Below are 27,500 nucleotides of genomic sequence, written 5' to 3'. Positions count from 1 at the left end.
GCCTACAATACCATACCCAAGTAATAGTTTGAATACTGTATGTAATCAATGCAACAGGAAGGGGAATAAATAACTACTTCAATACAAATCAACCATGTGGATACAAGTCAAGACCTCACTATAACAGTATGCTGGATGTATTGGATAGACTGTATTTGCATGATATGCTGTTGTAATTGACAGGTACTTCAGATAGCCTGTCTTTACCTTCAATTCTCGGGCCGACTCTCTTCTCTGTATATATAAATGATGCCGCTCTTGCTGCTGGTGATTCTCTGATCCACCTCTACGCAGACGACACCATTCTGTATACTTCTGGCCCTTCTTTGGACAATGTCTTAACTAACCTCCAAACAAGCTTCAATGCCATACAACACTGCTTCCGTGGCCTCCAACTGCTCTTAAATGCAAGTAAAACTAAATGCATGCTCTTCAACCGATCGCTGCCCGCACCCGTCCGCCCGTCCAGCATCACTACTCTGGACGGTTCTGACTTAGAATATGTGGACAGCTACAAATACCTAGGTGTCTGGCTAGACTGTAAACTCTCCTTCCAGACTCACATTAAGCATCTCCAATCCAAAATTAAATCTAGAATCGTCTTCCTATTTCGCAACAAAGCATCCTTCACTCGTGCTGCCAAACATACCCTCGTAAAACTGACCATCCTACCGATCTTCGACTTCGGCGATGTCATTTACAAAATAGCCTCCAACACTCTACTCAACAAATTGGATGCAGTCTATCACAGTGCCGTCCGTTTTGTCACCAAAGCCCCATATACTTCCCACCACTGCGACCTGTATGCTCTCGTTGGCTGGCCCTTGCTTCATACTCGTCGCCAAACCCACTGGCTCCACGTCATCTACAAGTCTTTGCGAGGTAAAGCCCCGCCTTATCTCAGCTCACTGGTCACCATAGCAGCATCCACCCGTAGCACCCGGTCCAGCAGGGGTATATCTCACTGGTCACCCCCAAAGCCAATTCCTACTTTGGCCGCCTTTCCTTCCAGTTCTCTGCTGCCAATGACTGGAACAAACTGCAAAAATCACTGAAGCTGGTAGACTCATATCTCCCTCATTATCTTTAAGCACCAGTTGTCAGAGCAACTCACCCTAACCCTACATAGCCCATCTGTAAATAGCCCATCCAACTACCTCATCCCCATACTGTATTTATTTATTGATCTTGCTCTTTTGCACCCCAGCATCTTTACTTGCACATTCATCTTTTGCACATCTATCACTCCAGTGTTTAATTGCTATTTTGTCATTATTTTGCCACCATGGCCCATTTATTGCCTTACCTCCCTTATCTTACCTCATTTGCACACACTTTTTCTACTGTATTATTGACTTTATTTTTGTTTATTCCATGTGTAACTGTGTTGTTGTATGTGTGGAAATGCTTTGCTTTATCTTGGTCAGGTCACAGTTGTAAATGAGAACTTGTTCTCAACTAGCCAACCTAGTTAAATAAAGGTGAAATAAATAAATAAAAATAAAAACCTGCCTGCTCACTGCCTTTGGGCTGAAGCACACACTCAGCCAGGGCGGGGTGATCACCTTATCAGGGAGTGAGCTGTATCACTGTATCTTATACCCTGTGGCAGGGCACTTCTACTATTCCATCAGTCTCAGATATGCTGAGTGGACAGGACAGTGTGCTGGTCGTGTCATAGCTGCCTATGCTCCGGGAGAAAGGCTGTGTGTGTGTGCTGGTGTACTATATATTGTATACCAGATACCTCCTGCTAGCCCCTACAGTACTCTCCCGGAGGCCCCTGCCTAAGCCCTGCTCTGCTCTCCAAACAAACTGCTGATGTGGTCAAAATTCAAAATGTCCGCCAGCCTTAAGGTACTTCTTCCTGAAACTTTCTAACCACAAGTCGAGCCAGAGGCAGAGAGAAGAACAGTCAGAAACCAAAACGGAGGAAGGCGCTTGTCAGTCACTTCTTTAACGAGTCTGATATCTTCATTTAGTTGGTATTTAACTAATTCTCTGCAGGATGAAAAGCCACATTTTCCCAAGCACCTAAAGGCATAATAATATTGAGACATGAGAGACACAGAAGGCTTTAACAGCACTGCACCTCAACTGACAGGTAACTTAACTAAGACATCTGTATTTAAGTCCCTCTTTTAGGTTAAGACTGTATCTTACGGCTGCTTATTAGACACATTAGGGACAAGGGAGAAACATGCCATAGGTTTATACAGCCACTGTTAGGTTTCAACTTCCCCATGTGAGTAACCAAGGTTTCAGTGAGATGAATTAGTCATGGGAGAGGCGAGGTGTGTGTGTGTGTGTGTGTGTGTGAAGCTAGGCTACTGCTGCTGGAGGGGGAGAAGAGAGTCTGTGAGAAATGAACATCAGCCAGCGGTGCGGGTAGCCGGTGTTTGAAATCAAATCATCCCAACCATCACTCAATAAACATTAGCTCAGTGGCTTTTTAGCATAAAACATACATGAAATAATTACTGTAGATGGTTGTTCATTTGGAGAGTGTTAAACAGCTTGTAGACATCTGGTAGCGAGCCGAGGAGGGTCATTCAAAATGTATCTAACTAAATTAAGGCGAGGAGAGGAATAAGAGGGGGTTCGTGTGGGGAGCAAAAAACGTCTGTGCACATCCTAAATCGACATGTCACAAGATAACGGAACTGACTGGGGTTGGGGTGGTGGGGGGGAACCTGTGCCTGGGAATGTCTTAGGTTGCTGTCAAGAGAGGGGTGAATATGCAAAGGACCGGAAAATTAAATCAAGCTGCCAAACTGTCAATTCTCAGGCCTCATGACTGCATCACAGGAAGATATCAAGTGTCGGGCCCTTATCATATCAAGTGTCGGGCCCTTATCATATCAAGTGTCGGGCCCTTATCATATCAAGTGTCGGGCTCTTATCATATCAAGTGTCGGGCCCTTATCATATCAAGTGTCGGGCCCTTATCATATCAAGTGTCGGGCTCTTATCATATCAAGTGTCGGGCCCTTATCATATTAAGTGTCAGGCCCTTATCATATCAAGTGTCGGGCTCTTATCATATCAGGTGTCAGGCTTTCTTGGCACCAGTTCAACTCTGTGTGCAGAGGTGGCTAATTTTGCATGCAAATTTCAGTCAATAAGCTCCGAGCAAGACGTCCCAGGATATTTCAAAGGATCTGACAGTCGTTTTTTTTTTTCCTCTCTCTCCCTCCATCGGCTCTTGAATACCAACTAGACAGGCGCTGAAAATTCAATCACGCATTTGCTTATGCTTTGCATATGCACGGTGTCCCCTCGATGCCGCTAAGCCCCCCCACCCTAGAAAATAATGAGGGGGTGAGAGAGAGAGAGAGAGAGAGAGAGAGAGAGAGAGAGAGAAAGGGTGTGTCGTACCTGTCCGCGCTTATGTCCTCCCAGTCGTCCCTAGCAGGGCTGCGGCCTCCTCCTCCGATGGCTTGATTGGGGCCAACCGCTCGGTGGCGGTGCAGCCACGCCGGGCCTCTGGGCCGCATGCCTGTTTTGAATTTGACCTTGTTGTTTGCTAATGCCCCTCCACTTATTCCTCCTCCTGCTGTGGCTGCTGCGGCCAGCCCTGTTAGCATGTTAGCCTTGGGTCCTCTCTGCCTCCTGTTGAAGTCCCGGGCCGCCCTCAGGATGCCCAGCTCCTGCCTGAGCCGGAGCAGCTGCTGCCGGGTGCGTCCGGCTTCCCTCCTGGCCCCCTCCAGCTGGGTCTCCAGGGCCAGGGCCTCGGTGCGGTGTCTCTCCCCCTGGGCGAGTGCCTGGGCATGGGCCGCCTCGTCGCGAGCAGCCCCCTGGGTGCGGAGGCGGGCCAGGGAGCCCTGGAGGTGCTCCTTGTCCTGGGTTAGAGCTGTGTTGGCCTCCTGGAGGTGCTGGTTGTCCTCCCTCAGCATCTCGGTCTCCTGCTCCATGGACACCGTCCTCCTCTCCAACTGTTCTATCTATATGGTGATCATTGAGTGTTCATTAGGACCAGAACTAACCTCCCAGTCATACCACTCTATGTACTCTGCCATGTAGAGTTAATGGACCTTCTATTCACTGTAAATGTCTTAAAATAAGCTACGAACAAGAAAAATCCTGTCAACTTTGAACTGCGAAAACAGCGTAGTGTCAGTGTTTCTCTCTACTCTGACCTGTGTTTGCAGTAACTGTGCAGGCCAGGGTAGTAGAGGGTTGAAACAAACCATTTGGCCATTAACATAGCAGCAGGTAGCCTAGTGGTTAAGAGCTTTGGGCCAGTAACCAAAAGGTCGCTGGGTCGAATTCTCGAGCCGACTAGCTGAAAAATCTGTGTGCCCTTGCGCAAGGCACTGAACCCAAATTGCTCTGGATAAGAGCATCTGCTAAATTACTGAAATGCAAACACTCCCATTCTGACTGAGCCCCACCCTCCTAGAGAGGCTACAGACATCTGACTGCTAGCCCGCCCCACCTCCTAGAGGCTACAGACATCTGTCTGCTAGCCCCCCCTCCTCCTAGAGAGGCTACAGACATCTTTCTGCTAGCCTCCCCCCTCCTCCTAGAGAGGCTACAGACATTTGACTGCTAGCTGCCCCCTCCTCCTAGAGAGGCTACAGACATTTGACTGCTAGCTGCCCCCTCCTCCTAGAGAGGCTACAGACATTTGACTGCTAGCCCCCCCTCCTCCTAGAGAGGCTACAGACATCTTTCTGCTAGCCCCCCCCTCCTCCTAGAGAGGCTACAGACATCTTTCTGCTAGCCCCCTCCTCCTAGAGAGGCTACAGACATTTGACTGCTAGCCCCCTCCTCCTAGAGAGGCTACAGACATCTGACTGCTAGCCCCCTCCTCCTCCTAGAGAGGCTACAGACATCTGACTGCTAGCCCCCCCTCCTAGAGAGGCTACAGACATCTGACTGCTAGCCCCCTCCTCCTAGAGAGGCTAGACATCTGACTGCTAGCCCCCTCCTCCTAGAGAGGCTACAGACATCTGACTGCTAGCCCCCTCCTCCTAGAGAGGCTACAGACATCTGACTGCTAGCCCCCTCCTCCTAGAGAGGCTACAGACATCTGACTGCTAGCCCCCTCCTCCTAGAGAGGCTACAGACATCTGACTGCTAGCCCCCTCCTCCTAGAGAGGCTACAGACATCTGACTGCTAGCCCCCGTCCTCCTAGAGAGGCTACAGACATCTGACTGCTAGCCCCCTCCTCCTAGAGAGGCTACAGACATCTTTCTGCTAGCCCCCTCCTCCTCCTAGAGAGGCTACAGACATTTGACTGCTAGCTGCCCCCTCCTAGAGAGGCTACAGACATCTGACTGCTAGCCCCCTCCTCCTAGAGAGGCTACAGACATCTTTCTGCTAGCCCCCCTCCTCCTAGAGAGGCTACAGACATTTGACTGCTAGCTGCCCCCTCCTAGAGGCTACAGACATCTGACTGCTAGCTGCCCCCTCCTAGAGAGGCTACAGACATCTGACTGCTAGCCCCCTCCTCCTAGAGAGGCTACAGACATCTGACTGCTAGACCCCCCTCCTAGAGAGGCTAGACATCTGACTGCTAGCCCCCTCCTCCTAGAGAGGCTACAGACATCTGACTGCTAGCCCCCTCCTCCTAGAGAGGCTACAGACATCTGACTGCTAGCCCCCTCCTCCTAGAGAGGCTACAGACATCTGACTGCTAGCCCCCTCCTCCTAGAGAGGCTACAGACATCTGACTGCTAGCCCCCTCCTCCTAGAGAGGCTACAGACATCTGACTGCTAGCCCCCTCCTCCTAGAGAGGCTACAGACATCTGACTGCTAGCCCCCTCCTCCTAGAGAGGCTACAGACATCTGACTGCTAGCCCCCTCCTCCTAGAGAGGCTACAGACATCTTTCTGCTAGCCCCCTCTTCCTAGAGAGGCTACAGACATTTGACTGCTAGCTGCCCCCTCCTAGAGAGGCTACAGACATCTGACTGCTAGCCCCCTCCTCCTAGAGAGGCTACAGACATCTTTCTGCTAGCCCCCTCCTCCTAGAGAGGCTACAGACATCTGACTGCTAGCTGCCCCCTCCTAGAGAGGCTACAGACATCTGTCTGCTAGCCCCCCTCCTCCTAGAGAGGCTACAGACATCTGACTGCTAGCCCCCTCCTCCTAGAGAGGATACATACATCTTTCTGCTAGCCTCCCCTCCTCCTAGAGAGGCTACAGACATTTGACTGCTAGCTGCCCCTCCTCCTAGAGAGGCTACAGACATTTGACTGCTAGCCCCCTCCTCCTAGAGAGGCTACAGACATCTTTCTGCTAGCCCCCCTCCTCCTAGAGAGGCTACAGACATTTGACTGCTAGCCCCCTCCTCCTAGAGAGGCTACAGACATCTGACTGCTAGCCCCCTCCTCCTAGAGAGGCTACAGACATCTTTCTGCTAGCCCCCTCCTCCTAGAGAGGCTACAGACATCTTTCTGCTACCCCCTCCTCCTAGAGAGGCTACAGACATTTGACTGCTAGCCCCCTCCTCCTCCTAGAGAGGCTACAGACATCTGACTGCTAGCCCCCTCCTCCTAGAGAGGCTACAGACATCTGACTGCTAGCCCCCTCCTCCTAGAGAGGCTACAGACATCTGACTGCTAGCCCCCCTCCTAGAGAGGCTAGACATCTGACTGCTAGCCCCCTCCTCCTAGAGAGGCTACAGACATCTGACTGCTAGCCCCCTCCTCCTCCTAGAGAGGCTACAGACATCTGACTGCTAGCCCCCTCCTCCTAGAGAGGCTACAGACATCTGACTGCTAGCCCCCTCCTCCTAGAGAGGCTACAGACATCTGACTGCTAGCCCCCTCCTCCTAGAGAGGCTACAGACATCTGACTGCTAGCCCCCTCCTCCTAGAGAGGCTACAGACATCTTTCTGCTAGCCCCCTCCTCCTCCTAGAGAGGCTACAGACATTTGACTGCTAGCTGCCCCCTCCTAGAGAGGCTACAGACATCTGACTGCTAGCCCCCTCCTCCTAGAGAGGCTACAGACATCTTTCTGCTAGCCCCCCTCCTCCTAGAGAGGCTACAGACATTTGACTGCTAGCTGCCCCCTCCTAGAGGCTACAGACATCTGACTGCTAGCTGCCCCCTCCTAGAGAGGCTACAGACATCTGACTGCTAGCCCCCTCCTCCTAGAGAGGCTACATACATCTGACTGCTAGCCCCCCCCTCCTAGAGAGGCTAGGCATCTGACTGCTAGCCCCCTCCTCCTAGAGAGGCTACAGACATCTGACTGCTAGCCCCCTCCTCCTCCTAGAGAGGCTACAGACATCTGACTGCTAGCCCCCTCCTCCTAGAGAGGCTACAGACATCTGACTGCTAGCCCCCTCCTCCTAGAGAGGCTACAGACATCTGACTGCTAGCCCCCTCCTCCTAGAGAGGCTACAGACATCTGACTGCTAGCCCCCTCCTCCTAGAGAGGCTACAGACATCTTTCTGCTAGCCCCCCTCCTCCTAGAGAGGCTACAGACATTTGACTGCTAGCTGCCCCCTCCTAGAGAGGCTACAGACATCTGACTGCTAGCCCCCTCCTCCTAGAGAGGCTACAGACATCTTTCTGCTAGCCCCCTCCTCCTAGAGAGGCTACAGACATTTGACTGCTAGCTGCCCCCTCCTAGAGGCTACAGACATCTGACTGCTAGCTGCCCCCTCCTAGAGAGGCTACAGACATCTGTCTGCTAGCCCCCCTCCTCCCTAGAGAGGCTACAGACATCTGACTGCTAGCCCCCTCCTCCTAGAGAGGCTACAGACATCTTTCTGCTAGCCTCCCCCTCCTCCTAGAGAGGCTACAGACATTTGACTGCTAGCTGCCCCCTCCTCCTAGAGAGGCTACAGACATTTGACTGCTAGCCCCCTCCTCCTAGAGAGGCTACAGACATCTTTCTGCTAGCCCCCTCCTCCTAGAGAGGCTACAGACATTTGACTGCTAGCCCCCCTCCTCCTAGAGAGGCTACAAACATCTGACTGCTAGCCCCCTCCTCCTAGAGAGGCTACAGACATCTGACTGCTAGCCCCCTCCTCCTAGAGAGGCTACAGACATCTGACTGCTAGCCCCCTCCTCCTAGAGAGGCTACAGACATCTGACTGCTAGCCCCCCTCCTCCTCCTAGAGAGGCTACAGACATCTGACTGCTAGCCCCCTCCTCCTAGAGAGGCTACAGACATCTGACTGCTAGCCCCCTCCTCCTAGAGAGGCTACAGACATCTGACTGCTAGCCCCCTCCTCCTAGAGAGGCTACAGACATCTGACTGCTAGCCCCCTCCTCCTAGAGAGGCTACAGACATCTTTCTGCTAGCCCCCTCCTCCTAGAGAGGCTACAGACATTTGACTGCTAGCTGCCCCCCTCCTAGAGAGGCTACAGACACCTGACTGCTAGTCCCCCGACCAGTCACCTATCACTAAACACTGAAAACAGGACCACCCCTTTGTCTCTTTGGTGGAAACGGTTAAACAGAACAGTGGATACAAGCTGGGTGTAGCTATACCCCCAGGCAATCTCTCTCTTTTATTGGGCACGGCTCTGCCCTCTGCTTAAGCAGCACGGTGCCATTCAAACAAAATTAGGGCGGCTTTCCGGTCCGCCTGATCATCGCCTTACAGTGAGACATGTCAAATTTCCCGCACACACACATACAGTGCTCCTCACCGGGCCTCCCCAAAACGTCTTTCCATTACCCACCATGTCTGGATAACATAAATGAGTGCTGCTCTTCTCCTCCCTTCCTCCTTCCTCCCTCCTCTCCCGACCCCTGTTGGTTATTATACTAACATGGTACTGTCACTCTGTAATAGATGCCATGACAGTCTCCATTAAACCGCCCGCCATATGGCATTTGTTGGCGCTAGACGCCTCGGCATCATCTGCTAGAAATGATTCCGGAACAATTTAATTCCCCGTTAAAATAGTTCCCTGTGTCCCTCTCAATCCTCTTCAACATACCACTGCATGACTGTTATGGGCGTATGAGCACGCTTTTACATCCCCTGTTAACATCCCCCGAACGGCACTTCACCAACGTCATTGTGGAGGATTATCACACTCACGGTGAGTGATGGGGCCTGGGAAGAAGTCATTTAAGAAACATTATTTGTGGTTGTTTTGTAGTTCTCAGAGGAAAGCCTTTGCAACAACTAGCAAACATTGAATACTTTTCAAATATGTTTTTCTAATTGTTATTTTGACCGGAAAAATGCCTGCTCAACGACAAAACCTCCACCTAAAACTTCCAAGAGCCGAGACCGTGTATTTCTCCCCACTTCAGTGTTACAGAAATAACTTTAGTAGGTACTGTGGTGAGGAAGACTTTTGTCTCCCCGGGTTTCTTTTATTGGCGGTGACAAAGAGCACTTTACTGTACCTTCTTCAGCGACTGCTCCACTCTCTCGGCAGAGGGCTTTCTGGGAGTGCTGTTCTTGACCTCCGGATCAGCGGCCACTTTGTGAAGAAGCTCTGCCAACGAGGACAAAGCATGTTATTGTGACACGAAGACAAGACAAGTGTCTGCTTCCTTTCAGCCAGCCACATAGGTAGATGAAAAAGGAGGGGAAAAAAGAAATTATTAAATCAATTTTAATGAATTATGTCTAATTGATTTCTTTTCACGCCGTAAGCCTATTCTTGTAGGCTACTTGTTCTTTTCTGAAAATAATGTCAGAAAAGAACACATGACTTGCCAGTGTCTGACTGTCAACCTTTGAATCCTCCGTGTAAGTTCAAGACAAGAGAGCTCTAAATTATATCACTTTGGCAATTATTCAGAAATCTAAAACCATTATAAAATGCCAACGCAAAGAGCAATTGAAGACAGTGATTTGTCATATTCGGGGATTAGAATCAATAAATCTACCCTAGAATATCCATTTCTATTCTAAAACCATAGGACATAGTCTTTATCAAGAACCACTAATCATACTTTATCTAAGCATCCCACTAGGATGTTCAATCAAAAGCAGACATTGGTGAAAACACAACCCCCCCCCCACCCCTGGAGATCTTAAACAAACGTGGAGAAATGTTCAACTCCCCTGTGAACACACAAACCCTGGCTGCCCTGCTTGCTTTGTAGCCCACCATGCATCCCCACCCAGTAGAATAACGCCTCGCCAACCAATAAAATCGGCCTTTATTGGGAGCAGTTCAACAAGTCATTATTATGTTTCTAACATTCACCGGTGAAGAAGACGAAGAACAAGTATGTGAGTAGATTCCCCTGCTGCTACAAGCGAGAAAAAATACATTTAAAAATCACAAACGGAATAGGAGTTTGTCTGTTTTGTGTAGGAACTACCCTCTTTTTTGACCCTAAAAATTTAAATAAAAAGGTTGAGGCAAAATAATAACGAAGACAAAACTTTTGCGCCTCCCTTCACTCCTTCTTGTTAAACTTTCATGGCGGTACAAGGAAACTCATTTGTCAGATAAGGTTGAAAATGTTAAATATTCAGGCACTCGACTTTTCAGGTCAGTTGACCTTTTGTCGTGAGATGCAGGAGAAAGAGGCGAGAGAGCGAGAGGGAGGGAGAGAGCGAGAAGGAGAGAGCGAGAAGGAGAGAGCGAGAGGACGGGAAAGAAAGAGGTGGATCCACTCTTCTCCTTTGCTCCTCCCGCCATTCTCCTTTGCATGGCCAAGGAAAGGAAAGGGAAGTTTGTTACTTCAAATCAGCCGTCTCTTTCGTCTCCGCCGACTTGTCACATCCAATCAGACCAGAGCCCAAATAAGCGAGGGCTGCCGCGCAGCGCTGTGTACATAACCAGATAGGGAGACAATTATCCCGCTCGCGCCCGGGCTGGGGGGTGGCTGGGGAGTTGGCACCTCGGCACTAGTACCTTGATATGGAGGGAGTCAGTGGCTCTCTAGTCACTTTGCTTTGGAGGAGGTCCCAATGCTACAGCATTCATTAAAGTCTAACGGCTCAAATGTCTTCTCAACACCATTACCTCCTCCTCTGCGCCTCCGTCTCCCGCCCCTTACGGGCCGAGCCACAAAGGTCTCCGCCACGGAGCGCTGTCTTTCATCTGTTTGCTTTTGTTAGTGGGATTGTGATGGGGTTGGGTTGGGTTGTGATGTGATGGGGTTGGGTTGTGATGGGGTAGGGTTGTGATGGGGTTGGGTTGTGATGTGATGGGGTTGGGTTGTGATGGGGTAGGGTTGTGATGGGGTTGGGTTGTGATGGGGTTGGGTTGTGATGGGGTTGGGTTGTGGTGGGGTTGGGTTGTGATGGGGTTGGTTTGGGGTTGGGTTGGGTTGTGATGGGGTTTTGTTGGGTTGGGTTGGGTTGGATTGGATTGTGATGGGGTTGGGTTGGGTTGGGTTGTGATGGGGTTGGGTTGGGTTGGGTTGGATTGTGATGGGGTTGGGTTGGATTGTTATGGGGTTGGGTTGGATTGTGATGGGGTTGGGTTGGATTGTTATGGGGTTGGGTTGGATTGTGATGGGGTTGGGTTGGGTTGCTGCTTGAACCTTTCTCTCCCTTTGATTGGGTCAGAGGGGTTCCGCAAGAGTCAATTCCGGGGCAGCTTGTAAACGTGTCCTATGGATCTCTGGGTTTGTGTTGCCAGGGCCTGATTTGAGCTGCTACAGTGTTGGTTTATGATGAGCTGGCCTCAGAGTTAGCCATTTCAATTTACATCTTGTATGTCAATCAATTACATAATCACTTTAGTCACAATCAATCCTTGGGATTAATTGAAAAGGGCCAAACTGTGATATTTCTAGACAGTTATTATAAAGTGAAAGGTAGTAGTATAAATCAGAAACATTCTGTGGCTGTAGCCGTGCTTTCAGTCAGGTGGTGCCGGGTAGAGATTATAGGTCTCGAATTTGGTTGATTGGGTGACAGACAGGATACAATGTTAAACCATTACTTTCAAAGCCAGTCTCTCTCAGCTTTTCTGATTATGCCATTGATTGTCAATGGGATCCGCCATCTTAATTAGTGGCATCCTTTGTAGCCCTGGTTTTGCATTTGGCCGACAGACACCATCATTAATCATCAGGTAAATTAAAGTGATGGAGAACAGATTGGTTATTGAACTCGTTAATTAAAAAGGGCTACTGTAGTAGGTTATTCAGTATTTGACAAAGCGATGCAGATCGGAGTCCCAAATGGCACCTTTTTCCCTATATAGTGCACTACTTTGACCAGCACATATGACTATGATAAAAGGTAGTGCACTATGTAGGGAATAGGGTGCCATTTGGGACACAGACAAATTGATGCACGTTCTACAATTAGGAGGGGAGGAATGCACTATGCAAAGAAGATGCCTTCTTTTTGATATCCCAGTCAATTTAGAACAGGTTGATCAGGCTTTAATTGAATTGTCCTGTTAATTCCACTGAAAATGTGGTGTTCAACCCCCACAAAAAAAAGTAGCTGAGGAGGTACAACATTACAAGCATGTCAGAACACTACCGTTTAACAGATGTTCGACCTACGTATGTTAAACCAACACGTGCCGTTATTCAGTGTTTTTGGGGGGGACCTTACACCCCCCTTTACAACTTTTTATTTTGTTGTTACATGTACATTCTACACACATTCTACATATGTTTTTATTTTTTTTTACAGTAGTTACATAGCAAGAATAAAGTAATTTGATATTTCGATATACATGACATATAGAGAGATAGTACTTATACATTATAAATTGTGTTTTCATTCAAAACTATTATTAGAACATGAGCTTTTAAACGCACCCCTCATTCAGTGTTTCCTCTTTGACTTGTTTAGCCTAAAGACACTATCCAGGGGGTTTCTTGATACCTACAGCACGCTTGATCATGAAAACCAATGGAGGACGCATTCTTTCAGACAAGGAGAAATGGGGCAAAACAGCTTGATGGGGTTCTGATCTGTCAGTCAGCCTCTAAACGAGAGTGTGGACCATAGAGTTGGATAGAGGGCACACTTGCCACAAAGCCTTTTGTAGCATGGACAGCACAATTCAATGCATTCATCATTTCACTGTGTGGGACTTCTAATATTATAACGAGGATCACACAATTCCACCCAGGTCACCAAGATGGATCAGCCAATGGATTATAATCCCGAGCAAACATTGGGTGGGCTTTCTTTCCAACTCTATGGTGTGGAAGTGAAAAGGCTCACCTTGTTGTTCGTTCTGAAGACACAGCCTCAGCTCCTGTACAGTGGCCCGGTCCATAGCAGCCTGGACACGCAACACATCCAGCTCCTCCTCTAGGTTAGTCCTACCACCACACACATCAAAAAACAACACTTAAAACACAACGTTTTTCATCAAGACTTTAGTGACAGGAAGGGCCGTTTCTGTGTCAGATTTGCCCTCCTCTTCTCTCAACACACCTGGACCCAAGGAAAGGGAACATCTTGTTACATTCCTATAAATGCCACTTCTAATTCCACATTACAACCATTGACTGTATGTGACGACTCCATTTTACTTTTAACCTGACAACCGTGGCATCAAATCCTCCTCTATGATACCGAGATGATTAATATGAAGAGGAAGACTAGCTAATTAAGGCTGGATTTAATTCATGTGGAAATCAAAGTGACAAGAAACATGAAACCCAGGTAAGGAGGTGCAATGTGTGTGTGTGTGTGTGTGTCTGACGTGTGTATGAGCCCAATTAACTCTCTGCGATTAGCTTGATTCCCGCTAAAGGCTAATTAAGAGGAAAGGAGCCATGCTCGAGACTCTTGCACTTTCAAGTTATTATTAGGACCCAAAAAGAAGTCTGCGGAGGACACGGGTATAGGTCCCGCTGAGACCGTCGCACCTGAAAACACACCCCTCGTTCCCCGCCCCTTCCCTCCACAGCCCCAAGCATCCGGGGAGATGGCGAAGCCAGAGAGAGAAGCACTGTCTGTGTGAACTACTGTTACGGTTCCAGTGGCATCACTCAAACTGATTTTCTTTTCTTGACTGACTGGTGGCTATTATAATACAGGTTCAACTAGGAGCATGGAACAGTCCAGTAATGAAACCTTACACACCTCCAGACCAGCGCCATACGAGGGCTAGTGAGGTCGTGTCAGCTTGGACCCTGGTTCTGTTAGTAAACACACATGGTGACGGCCTTCTAGTGTTCTGTTCTGTACTGTTCCGTCCATTCCGCTCTGTTCCGTTCTTCCTCCAATGATGTCTTCACTTACATAAACATGGACTGCTGAATGTTCTTACCGGTCGTTGGCAGTAAAATGTGAGTAGTTCTGGGTTAGGGGGCAGGTTAGTTAGCAGGCTTGAGGTGAGTGAAATGGCTCAGGGTTCACCACAGTAATACGGTGCGACTCAAGGCCTGGCTTCAAGTTGTATTAGTCGTATGTACAGGACACACATGGTATACACTGTCTAACTAAACACTTGCAGGTTCCTTCTGGACAATAAGATATAATAACAGATGAATGAGCTAACGTACCCACAGTGTAAATAAGTCCAATATTGACCCTCTCTGGGGGGTGAGATAGAGAGAAGGCAGATGACTGTCCTTAGGTCCTAAAAAGACATCATAGGTGACAGTACTACGAGGCACTCTAAGCAAACCTTGTCTTATTCCTCAACCCAACTAGATTACCTTCTACTGTATCTGCTCTCCCTCTCAACCAAACATTTACCTCACATCTCCATCGCGGTGAGCTGTGGCGTTAGGCCTCTGGGCTGCGGTGTGAACACAGCTTTATTAGCCCTCAATCCAGCAGCCAGTACTGGAGGTCTCTTCAGACCCAACAGTTGTTCAATTAAAATACAGACCCAAGGCCCGATGCAAATTCCTGTTTTTTTTTGTCAACTGCATATAATTGTTTTATGAGAGGTTGCTAACTCCCAACTCCCTCCCGTTCGGTTCGCCCCCTTCTCCGTTTCCCTCTCCCTCTCGCTTCATAGGCTTGTGTGATTCCTTAGTGTGAATGCATCAATTTGAATAACAGATGTTTATTTGCAGTCTATTTGGTTCCCTGGGGTGAAGGGGGAGCGTGGCCCTCTCTAGAGGGTTGAGAGGCTGGTTGGATGTTAGATATCTCTTCGAATAAATACATAAGGAAGAGGGGATAACACCAGGGTTGCCTGAGGAGTGTCTGTATCTATCAGCCCGCCACACACAGGAGAACGGCTCAGAGTAAAATGAGTAGAAACAACAGCTAACCCCCCTGTTGTTCTGAGATCAGATACATAATGTGCTACTCTTAGCTATAGAACAGTGGTGGGGAAAATCATGCCACTAAAATCTACGGAAGTCAATATTTCGCGGTGCTCGAATAAACGCATTCAAGGTGCATTTCCTATAGCAGTAATTCATTGCTCCTCTCTACATTACAATATCCTCTTCTGGGCTTCACCACTGATATTTTCGCCGTCCACAATAGCACCCTGTTCCCTATATAGGGAACTACTTTTGGCCGTGTGAATAGGATGCCATTTCAGATGCAGCCATTGACTTCTGTTTCCTGGTCAAACAGGCATGCGTAAGGACACACTTGATCCACTACAGTGGCCCTCCAGAACACTACTGATAGGTAGACTTTAATAATCCAAAAACAGATGCTTTCCTGTCCAACCCTAGACAGCGTCATAGAACAATGTTTGTGGTCAATCACACATCCTGTTCTCTCTTTTTCCCCTTTCTCTTCTGTTCAAATAAAGCCAGCAAATCCATCTCCAATTCCCTCCTAACGCCTCGCCTGAGGTAGAATACAAACTCAGCAGGCTTGAAAGCGGGGGGGAAAAAACACTTTCACCTCCACTAGCATCAAAATGAAAGAAAACAGACGGAACAGATGCGTTCGGCTTGGTAATGACGGCTCTGTGTTCTACGTCTCTGTTACGCTGTTTGTTAAAACCCGTCTCTCCTGGAATACTGTAGTAGCATCGGAGCCAGCCGAGCCCTGAGCCATCTATTCCAAGTCATTTGATCTTTTCTCTACCTGTGTTCCTCTAGAGTAGACTAACAGAGCTTAGAGCACACACCGCCAGCTCCGACCCACCGGGGATCACAGAGCAGTACATCATCTTTTGACCGCTGTGCTTTTCACGCGCCAGGCCTTCCCTCCATCTCACTCTCTCCCATTTCATGCTTGGCACATAAAAACATAGAAAAGAGAAAGAGTGAGTGAGAAAGAGAGAGAGAGAGAGAGAGGGGTAAAAAAAAAACGTTCTATGACTAGAGAGGAGAGCATGTCAGTACCCCCTGAAGAAGAGGTGAGGAAAGACATCATTTTGAGTCAGAGGGGAATTCCCCTCTCTCTGCAGCTTTAAGCCCAGAAAGGCAAGAGTCTGTCTGTGTGTCCATACCAAATTACACCCTATTCCCTATTAAGTGCACTACGTTTGACCAGGGCCCATAGGGCTCTGGTCAAATGTAGTGCACTATATAAGGTATAGGATGCCATTTGGGACACAGCCTGTGTCTAGTACGGACGAGGAGGGAGGACGGATAAGCCTCCGCTGTCAGCAGTAAAGTGTTGTAGTTCATACAGCTCTCTGTTCTCGTGGCCACAGGCCATAATGCAACAACAACAGTGAAGCAGTGAGTCACTGAGCGGAGCCGGAGCGCGCCTCTCCCTCCTCAGCCACGGGGCATTGATACGGGAGGTAAATAGGCCTCCATGTTCAGGCACTACTGGGGTGGACTAGTGAGAACGGTCCAGGAGGTCCATTGTGCCCGCCGCGTTAAAATACCAGATTTCAGACCCTAAGAACAGTATTTTTGTTAAGTACGATCTCATCTGATGATGGCATCTGTCATTACAACATACAAATACCACAAAAAGTAGACTGAACCCTGCTGTGTTTATACTACTGTTCAGTGTGTAGCGTTATGACATCTGTTGGCATGTCGTAAAGTGACATAACACACAGTATCTGACTAAACAGGTAGATATCACTGTAGAGATATACTTTCTCATCTTGGTCCTGTGAAATGTACTTATTATCTATATGTTGACGTTTCACAGCACAGCTTTAGTTCCCATGTCGTCTGAGCGTGGGCTGGCCGCGGTGCAATCCAGAGAGCAGGCAGGCTAGGGCTTGCCTCATAATTACCCAGTAAGTGTGCAGCAAAGTTTCAAAGAATAATTCATTTAGCAAATAATGAATAAAGGAGGCACTTTGGTGGTCGGTTATCAAAACAAACATAAAACATTCTGTCTTCTTTGTGTGTGTGTGTGTGTGTGTGTGTGTGTGTGTGTGTGTCTGCCCCGTGCGTCCCTCCCCCTAACACTCCCTGGTCCGGGGGGGGCAAAATACACTCATTACTTCTAATACATTTTAGCAATCAAGATGAAAGGAGAGAGAAAATACATGGCAGAGAGAAAGAGAGAGAGCAGACAACCCGGGGAAACTTTATTAAACTTCATTAGAGTCAAACGTCTCCACCACGTCTGTAATGGTCACTCTCAGTAGAGGGGGCTTCTTCACCACTCCGTTCTTCCTACAAATCATCTCAAAGGCTTTTTGTCCAACACTAATAGCTGCCTAATTTATGCTTTGATGTCGACTGAGTGTACCGTCTTCAGTGTGAGGGCGCCGCCTGCCGCGGAGCGCGCCGCGTAGCCAGTGTTTAGTCTGTTTACGAGGGCCTAAATAACCCCTCCCTTTCACCCACAGACCACTAACAACAATTAACGAGCGGCGGACAACCAGAGGACTACCAGAGACAGAACCATAATGATGGGAGATAAAAATGAACCCATGGTGAATCAACACTCCTCGCCCAACCCGCTCCCGCCCCGCCTCTCCTCCACCAACGACAAAGAGGACAATCTGAATGCCTGGCCGGCGCCCCGCCTCTCCTCCACCAACGACAAAGAGGACAGTCTGAATGCCTGGCCGGCGCCCCTCCTCTCCTCCACCAACGACAAAGAGGACAGTCTGAATGCCTGGCCGGCGCCCCTCCTCTCCTCCACCAACGACAAAGAGGACAGTCTGAATGCCTGGCCGGCGCCCCTCCTCTCCTCCACCAACGACAAAGAGGACAGTCTGAATGTCTGGCCGGCGCCCCTCCTCTCCTCCACCAACGACAAAGAGGACAGTCTGAATGCCTGGCCGGCGCCCCTCCTCTCCTCCACCAACGACAAAGAGGACAGTCTGAATGCCTGGCCGGCGCCCAACTCTCCTCCACCAACGACAAAGAGGACAGTCTGAATGCCTGGCCGGCGCACCTCCTCTATTCCACCAACGACAAAGAGGACAGTCTGAATGCCTGGCCGGTGCCCCTCCCTCCTCCACCAACGACAAAGAGGACAGTCTGAATGCCTGGCCGGCGCCCCTCCTCTCCTCCACCAACGACAAAGAGGACAGTCTGAATGCCTGGCCGGCGCCCCGCCTCTCCTCCACCAACGACAAAGAGGACAGTCTGAATGCCTGGCCGGCGCCCCTCCTCTCCTCCACCAACGACAAAGAGGACAGTCTGAATGCCTGGCCGGCGCCCCTCCTCTCCTCCACCAACGACAAAGAGGACAGGTTGAATGCCTGGCCGGCGCCCCTCCTCTCCTCCACCAACGACAAAGAGGACAATCTGAATGCCTGGCCGGCGCCCCGGCGGATTTCCTCTTTATTTGCTCATTCGCAATTGAAGTAATTCAGATCATTCTCCTCCAGAGTGCGCTTCGTGCTTGAGGGCCCATATTTGAAACGGGGGGTTTTTGTCTGAGGAGAACAACAATTGATGATTAAATAAAGGAGAGAGAGAGAAAGATTTCCTGCTGACTGCCTAATTTGATATCAAACCGATGGTAGAGTGGTCCCAATGGAAAATGTCAAGTCTTCTCTCAGGACCACTTCAAACGTGGGAGGGTAAATATGCCTGTTTTAGGGCTATCAGGAGAGTCAGGGGAGTCTATAGACCTCGACACAAGAAACCAAGGGCAAGCCCAGTTTATACATTGAAACAGTGATCAGAGTGAGATTACAAATAAATCTATGATCTGTTTGATATAAACACAACGACAACAAAGGAAACAAACAATGATATGACAGAGGGAATTTACACTACCGATGTGACTATGCACACTGACTGGACTCTACACACACATACACACGCTCACACATACTTACACGGACACTCCAACACACACATACACACGCTCACACATACTTACACGGACACTCCAACACACACATACACACGCTCACACATACTTACACGGACACTCCAACACACACATACACACGCTCACACATACTTACACGGACACTCCAACACACACATACACACGCTCACACATACTTACACGGACACTCCAACACACACATACACACGCTCACACATACTTACACGGACACTCCAACACACACATACACACGCTCACACATACTTACACGGACACTCCAACACACACATACACACGCTCACACATACTTACACTGAACCTCCAACACACACATACACACGCTCACACATACTTACACGGACACTCCAACACACACATACACACGCTCACACATACTTACACGGACACTCCAACACACACATACACACGCTCACACATACTTACACTGAACCTCCAACACACACATATACACGCTCACACATACTTACACTGGACCTCCAACACACACATACACACGCTCACACATACTTACACGGACACTCCAACACACACATACACACGCTCACACATACTTACACGGACACTCCAACACACACATACACACGCTCACACATACTTACACTGAACCTCCAACACACACATACACACGCTCACACATACTTACACTGAACCTCCAACACACACATACACACGCTCACACATACTTACACGGACACTCCAACACACACATACACACGCTCACACATACTTACACGGACACTCCAACACACACACATACACATGCTCACACATACTTACACGGACACTCCAACACACACATACACACGCTCACACATACACACGCTCACACATACTTACACGGACACTCCAACACACACATACACACGCTCACACATACTTACACGGACACTCCAACACACACATACACACGCTCACACATACTTACACGGACACTCCAACACACACATACAAAACACATGCACATTGACGGCACACACACATAGCTGCAGTTTATTATGTAACCTGATTGCCTAGTCACTTTGACCCTACCTACATGTACATTGCACGGTAATGAATTGCACGGTAAAGTCTACGTTGTATTCTATATTCGGGAGATGTGACCAACACAGTTTTATTTGAGATAACAAGTTAAACAGAATACTTCCCTGACTAGATCCATATTATTTATTCATTAGGACAAAGGGAAATGTCTAACATAAATGCAGGTGTTTAATCTAATGCTGCAGATCATGGTACTTCTAATGATGTCAGGGGAGACGCTAGTCCGCCTTCACTTAAATCACCTAAACACACAGGTCTTGATAATACCCAGCAAGTTCAAGGGTATGAAGTTGAGTTCTTAAGCACTCTGTGCCTGATTGCATCCATGATCATTTACATTGCAGGGAGCCAGTGGGAGAGAGATTAAAGTACCATAGTGGACCTGCAGCTGGTTCACCTTCCTTAACGGCCTCACCTCCACTAAAGGAACTAGAGGATCCAATAATTGGAGTGTTGCTGAGTTGAGAGCAACACTACAGGGACCCGGACCCAGGGAATAAACACTACACAAGCACACTCATTTTGGCAACAAATGGTTGATTGGACCACAAGCCTCTTTTATAAGTGCCTGTTTGGATGGGGGGAGCAATGATGAAACATCTGTACACAGCAGCTCAGGACAGAACGAGAGAGAGTGAGAGACCAAAAGACACAGAGAGAGACTGTAGCCCGAGAGAGAGACAGAGAGAGAGACAGAGAGAGAGAGCGAGAGAGAGACTTCAGCCCGAGAGAGAGACAGAGGCAGAGAGAGAGACAGAGACAGAGAGACTTCAGCCCGAGAGAGACAGAGACAGACTTCAGCCTGAGAGAGAAAGAGAGAGAGACAGAGATTGAACAAACTACAGGACATAATGCAAACCCTCCAACCCAAAAAGGCCTATGGTGTTAATGGTATCCTAAATGGAATTATAAAATATACAGACCACACATTCCAATTGGCTATACTTAAACTCTTTAACATCATCCTTAGCTCTGGCATCTTCCCCAATATTTGGAACCAAGCACTGATCACCCCCATCCACAAAAGCGGAGACGAATTTGACCCCAATAACTACCGGGGGATATGCATCAACAGCAACCTTGAGAAATTCTCTGCATTATCATTAACAGCAGACTCGTACATTTCCTCACCGAAAACAATGTTCAGAGCAAAGGTCAAATTGGCTTTTTACCAAATGACTGTTCGACAGACCACGTATTCACCCTGCACACCCTAATTAACAACCAAACAAACCAACAGAGGGCAGTGCCTACGGCCCCAAGCTTCCATCCAGGACCTCTATACCAGGCGGTGTCAGAGGAAGGCCCTAAATATTGTCAAAGACTCCAGCCACCCTAGTCATAGACTGTTCTACCTGCCACCGCACGGCAAGCGGTACCAGAGTGCCAAGTCTAGTTCCAAGAGGCTTCTAAACAGCTTCTACCCCCAAGCCATAAGACTCCAGAACAGCTAATAAAATGGCTAGCCTGACTATTTGCATTGCCCCCCCCCCCTTCTACGCTGCTGCTACTCTCTGTTATAATCTATGCAGTCACTTGAATAACTCTACCTACATGTACATATTACCTCGACTAACCAGTGCCTCTTTACCGATACCCCCTCTGTATACAGCCTCGCTATTGTTATTTTAACCTTTTCTTTATAGGTATTTTCTTCAAACTGCATTGTTGGTTAAGGGCTTGTAAGTCAGCGTTTCATTGTTGGTTAAGGGCTTGTAAGTCAGCGTTTCATTGTTGGTTAAGGGCTTGTAAGTCAGCGTTTCATTGTTGGTTAAGGGCTTGTAAGTCAGCGTTTCATTGTTGGTTAAGGGCTTGTAAGTCAGCGTTTCATTGTTGGTTAAGGGCTTGTAAGTCATTGTTGTTTCACTGTTGTTGTTAAGGGCTTGTAAGTCAGCGTTTCATTGTTGGTTAAGGGCTTGTAAATCAGCGTTTCACTGTTGGTTAAGGGCTTGTAAATCAGCGTTTCATTGTTGGTTAAGGGCTTGTAAATCATTGCTTGTTTCATTGTTGGTTAAGGGCTTGTAAGTCAGCGTTTCATTGTTGGTTAAGGGCTTGTAAGTCATTGTTGGTTAAGGGCTTGTTTTTCATTGTTGGTTAAGGGCTTGTAAATCAGCGTTTCATTGTTGGTTAAGGGCTTGTAAGTCAGCGTTTCATTGTTGGTTAAGGGCTTGTAAGTCAGCGTTTCATTGTTGGTTAAGGGCTTGTAAGTCAGCGTTTCATTGTTGGTTAAGGGCTTGTAAATCAGCGTTTCATTGTTGGTTAAGGGCTTGTAAGTCAGCGTTTCATTGTTGGTTAAGGGCTTGTAAATCAGCGTTTCATTGTTGGTTAAGTCAGCGTTTCATTGTTGGTTAGGGCTTGTAAGTCAGCGTTTCATTGTTGGTTAAGGGCTTGTAAGTCAGCGTTTCATTGTTGGTTAAGGGCTTGTAAGTCAGCGTTTCATTGTTGGTTAAGGGCTTGTAAATCAGCGTTTCATTGTTGGTTAAGGGCTTGTAAGTCAGCGTTTCACTGTAAGGTTGTATTCACCTGTTGAATTCGGTGCATGTGATTTGATTTGAAAACAAAGGCAAAGTCTTCTCACGCTTTGTTGAGTTCAAAATAGCTTTTGACTCAATTTGGCTTGAGGGTCTGCTATACAAATTGATGGAAAGTGGTGTTGGGGGAAAAACATACGACATTATAAAATCCATGTAGACAAACAGCAAGTGTGCAATTAAAATGGGCAAAAAACACATTTCTTTCCTCAGGGCCGTTGGGTGAGACCGGGATGCAGCTTAAGCCCCACCCTCTTCAACATATATATCAAAGAATTGGCGAGAGCACTAGAACAGTCTGCAACACCCGGCCTCATCCTACTAGAATCTGAAGTTAAATGTCTACTGTTTGCTTATGATCTGGTGCTCTGTCCCCAACCAAGGAGGGCCAACAGCGGCACCTAGATCTTCTGCACAGATTCTGTCAGACCTGGGCCCTGAAATAACATTTCAGTAAGACAAAAATAATGGTGTTCCAAAAAAGTCCAGTTGTCAGGACCACGAATACAAATTCCATCTGGACACCGTTGTCCTAGAGCACAAGAAAACAATACATACCTTGGCCTAAACATCAGCGCCACAAGTAACTTCCACAAAGCTGTGAACGATCTGAGAGACAAGGCAAGAAGGGCCTTCTCTGCCATCAAAAGGAACATAAAATTCGACATACCAATTAGGATCTGGCTAAAAATACTTGAATCAGTTATAGAACCCATTGCCCTTTATGGTTGTGAGGTCTGGGGTCTGCTCACCAACCAAGAATTCACAAAATGGGACAAACACCAATTTGAGACTCTGCATGCAGAATTCTGCAAAAATATCCTCTGTGTACAACGTAGAACACCAAATAATGCATGCAGAGCAGAATTATGCCGATACCCACTAATGATCAAAATCCAGAAAAGAGACGTTAAAATCTACAACCACCTAAAAGGAAGCGATTCCCAAACCTTCCATAACAAAGCCCTCACCTACAGAGAGATGAACCTGGAGAAGAGTCCCCTAAGCTGGTCCTGGGGCTCTGTTCACAAACACAAACACACCCAGAGCCCCAGGACAGCAACACAATTAGACCCAACTAAATCATGAGAAAACAAAGAGATAATTACTTGGCACATTGGAAAGAATTAACAAAAAAACAGAGCAAACTAGAATGCTATTTGGCCCTAAACAGAGAGTAAACAGTGGCAGAATACCTGACCACTGTGACTGACCCAAACTGAAGGAAAGCTTTGACTATGTAGAGACTCAGTGAGCATAGCCTTGCTATTGAGAAAGGTTGACATAGGCAGACCTGGCTCTCAAGAGAATGTCTGTATGTGCACATTGCCCACAAAATGAGGTGGAAACTGAGCTGCATGTCCTAACCTCCTGCCAAATTAATTACCATATTAGAGACACATACTTCCCTCAGATTACACAGATCCATAAAGAATTCGAAACCAAATCCAATTTGGATAAACTTCCATAGATACTGGGTGAAATACTGTGCCATCACAGCAGTAAGATTTGTGACCTGTTACCACAAGAAAAGGGCAACCAGTGAAGAACAAACACCATTGTAAATACAACCTATATTTATGTTTATTTATTTTCCCTTTTTTACTTTAACTATTTGCACATAATATAACTTTTGATATGTCTATTGTTTTGGAACATTTGTGAGTATAATGTTTACTGTTCAGTTTGATTGTTTCTTCCCACTTTTGCTTATTATCTACTTCACTTGCTTTGGCAATGTTAACATATGTTGCCCATGCCAATAAAGCCCTGAAATTGAAAATGAGAGAGAGACTTTAGCCCAAGAGAGAGAGAGAGAGAGGAGAGAGAGAGAGAGAGAGAGAGAGAGAGAGAAAAATACTTTAGTCCAACAGAGAGAGAGAGAGAGAGAGACTTTAGCCCAACAGAGAGAGAGAGAGAGAGAGAGAGAGAGAGAGAGAGAGAGAAGAAAGACTTTAGTCCAACAGAGAGAGACTTTAGTCCAACAGAGAGAGAGAGAGAGAGAGAGAGAGAGAGAGAGAGAGAGAGACTTTAGTCCAACAGAGAGAGAGAGAGAGAGAGAGAGAGAGACTTTAGCCCGAGAGAGAGAGAGAGAGAGAGAGAGAGAGAGAAAGACTTTAGTCCAACAGAGAGAGAGAGACTTTAGTCCAACAGAGAGAGAGAGAGAGAGAGAGACTTTAGTCCAACAGAGAGAGAGAGAGAGAGAGAGACTTTAGCCCGAGAGAGAGAGAGAGAGAGAGAGAGAGAGAAAAGACTTTAGTCCAACAGAGAGAGAGAGAGAGAGAGAGAGAGAGAGAGAGAGAGAGAGAGAGAGAGAGAAAAAGACTTTAGCCCAACAGAGAGAGAGAGAAAGGAAATGAGAGGGGTGAGAGAATCTCCTTTAAGCATCTAAACATCCTAACAGCAGCCTTCGTTGGACTGTTATTGGGCCCAAACTCCTCCTCCTACCTCCAGCCAGGAGATAATTAGCCATTAGCAAATCATAGCTAACACTTACGAGGAGGCGCAACCTTCACAAGCACAATCATCTTAATATGGACGGCAGAATGGCAAACTGCCACTTATTATTGGGCCTTGCAGAAGCACTAGATGTCTACGTTCCAAATGGACCCCTATTCCCTATATAGTGCACTGCTTTTGACCAGTGCCGGGCCCACAGTGGTCTGGTCAAAAGATGTCCACTATTTGGGGAATAGGGTGCCATTTTGGGATACATCCAAAGTTTAGGGCTGGGGGTGTGTGTTGGTCTAGTTATTGCACCAACACGTCTCCCATCTCCTTAATTGTTGGCTATCAACAGTAATTTACATCGCCGGAGCCGCCAAACAGCTTGATATAGAAGCCCAGCCTAATTGCACCGTGTATGCTTTTTCTTGCCCCCCCCTCTTCCCCTGCCCTCCCACACACCCGCCTTCCCAAACACTCCCAATAGATAGAAAGGGAGATGGGGTGAGGAGAGTGGGTTTGGGGAGAGGAGAAGGGGGGAGTGGGGAAGGTGGTCGGACGGACGGTGTGCCTGCTGCTTGCTTTTGCAAACTGAGCCGTCTAATGGTCGTCGGGGCTGTTGCCGGGGCCAGGATCAAAGCATGGCGGTTCTGTGTGTATGGGGGGGTCGTTTTTCGAAAGCACGAGTTAGAGACCTCCGCCAAGTTTACTTTGGGCCTTGGCGTGGGCGCTGGGGTAGCAAGTGCCTGGCTGGGTTGACGGGGATCAGCACTAACCCCGGAGGACAGGGGCTGCACAGCCTGAAAGGGAACGGGAGGTTTCCCGCTCTCCCTCGTGCTCCTCGCAGGTCAGTTGCAAGGACCGGGTAGGACGTTGCAGCCGCTTGCCCGGCCGGGAGGATCCTTAGCGGGCAGCGGCGGCTGGAGCTGTGGCGGCTGTATGCCTGGTCTGTAATTAGCTCGGACAGCTCTGGCTCAGAGAAAGAGAGAGAGAGAGAGGCAGCCGGGCTAGATCATAATGAGATCATCTGGGATTAGGAGGACCGGACAGGAGGAGGAGAGGGGAGGAGGAGGAGGAGAGGGGAAGAGGAGGAGGAGAGGGGAGGAGGAGGAGGGGGAGGGGGAGAGGAGGGGGAGACGGGAGAGGAGGAGGAGAGCACAGGCCTCACTACAGAGGTGGGGTAGAGTAGGGAACGGGGCAGAGTATGGAACGGGGCAGAGTAGGGAACGGTCTAGAGTAGGGAACGGGGTAGAGTAGGGAACGGGCTAGAGTAGGGAACGGGTAGATAAGGGAACGGGGTAAGTAGGGAACGGGGTAGAGTAGGGAACGGGTTAGAGTAGGGAACGGGGTAGAGTAGGGAACGGGGCAGAGTATGGAACGGGGTAGAGTAGGGAACGGGGTAGAGTAGGGAACGGGTTAGAGTAGGGAACGGGGTAGAGTAGGGAACGGGCAGAGTATGGAACGGGGTAGAGTAGGGAACGGGTAGAGTATGGAACGGGTAGAGTAGGGAACGGGGTAGAGTATGGAACGGGGCAGAGTATGGAACGGGCAGAGTAGGGAACGGGCAGAGTAGGGAACGGGGTAGAGTAGGGAACGGGCTAGAGTAGGGAACGGGCAGAGTAGGGAACGGGCAGAGTATGGAACGGGTAGAGTAGGGAACGGGTAGAGTAGGGAACGGGCAGAGTATGGAACGGGGCAGAGTATGGAACGGGGTAGAGTAGGGAACGGGGTAGAGTAGGGAACGGGCAGAGTAGGGAACAGAGTAGGGAACGGGGTAGAGTAGGGAACGGGTAGAGTATGGAACGGGGTAGAGTAGGGAACGGGGTAGAGTATGGAACGGGGCAGAGTATGGAACAGAGAGTAGGAACGGGGCAGAGTAGGGAACGGGGTAGAGTAGGGAACGGGCTAGAGTAGGGAACGGGCAGAGTAGGGAACGGGCAGAGTATGGAACGGGGTAGAGTAGGGAACGGGTAGAGTAGGGAACGGGGCAGAGTATGGAACGGGGCAGAGTATGGAACGGGGTAGAGTAGGGAACGGGGTAGAGTAGGGAACGGGGCAGAGTAGGGAACGGGGTAGAGTAGGGAACGGGGTAGAGTAGGGAACGGGGTAGAGTATGGAACGGGCTAGAGTAGGGAACGGGGCAGAGTATGGAACGGGCTAGAGTAGGGAACGGGGTAGAGTATGGAACGGGCTAGAGTAGGGAACGGGGTAGAGTAGGGAACGGGGTAGAGTAGGGAGCGGGGTAGAGTAGGGAACGGGGTAGAGTAGGGTAGGGAACGGGCTAGAGTAGGGAATGCGGTAGAGTAGGGTAGGGAACGGGCTAGAGTAGGGAACGGGCTAGAGTAGGGAATGGGGAAGTGTAGGGAATGGGGAAGAGTAGGGTAGGGAACGGGGTAGAGTAGGGACGGGTAGGGGAAGCTTCTCCAGATCAAACAGAGGACTGGCTGGTCAGTGGTTG

General features: G+C 48.6%; 1 protein-coding gene across 6 annotated transcripts in view; it reads right to left on the bottom strand.

Moving 5' to 3' along the window:
- The window catches only part of cntln (centlein, centrosomal protein), a 182,004-nt gene that overhangs the window by 53,664 nt on the left and 100,840 nt on the right, over positions 1-27,500 (bottom strand). For all 6 annotated transcript variants that reach the window (XR_010459670.1, XM_065003822.1, XM_065003823.1 and 3 more), the window contains 3 exons: positions 13,086-13,186; positions 9,332-9,423; positions 3,379-3,944 (listed from right to left, as the gene is read on the bottom strand). Coding sequence is in view for 5 of the 6 variants with exons in the window: in XM_065003822.1 (XP_064859894.1) it covers positions 3,379-3,944; positions 9,332-9,423; positions 13,086-13,186 (759 nt within the window). In the remaining variant the exon portion in view is untranslated. The remainder of the gene's footprint in view (positions 1-3,378; positions 3,945-9,331; positions 9,424-13,085; positions 13,187-27,500) is intronic.

The sequence above is a fragment of the Oncorhynchus nerka genome, linkage group LG18 (genome assembly GCF_034236695.1).
Source record: "Oncorhynchus nerka isolate Pitt River linkage group LG18, Oner_Uvic_2.0, whole genome shotgun sequence".
NCBI classification, from domain to species: Eukaryota; Metazoa; Chordata; class Actinopteri; order Salmoniformes; family Salmonidae; genus Oncorhynchus; species Oncorhynchus nerka.
This window is presented reverse-complemented; position numbering and strand designations above follow the sequence as displayed.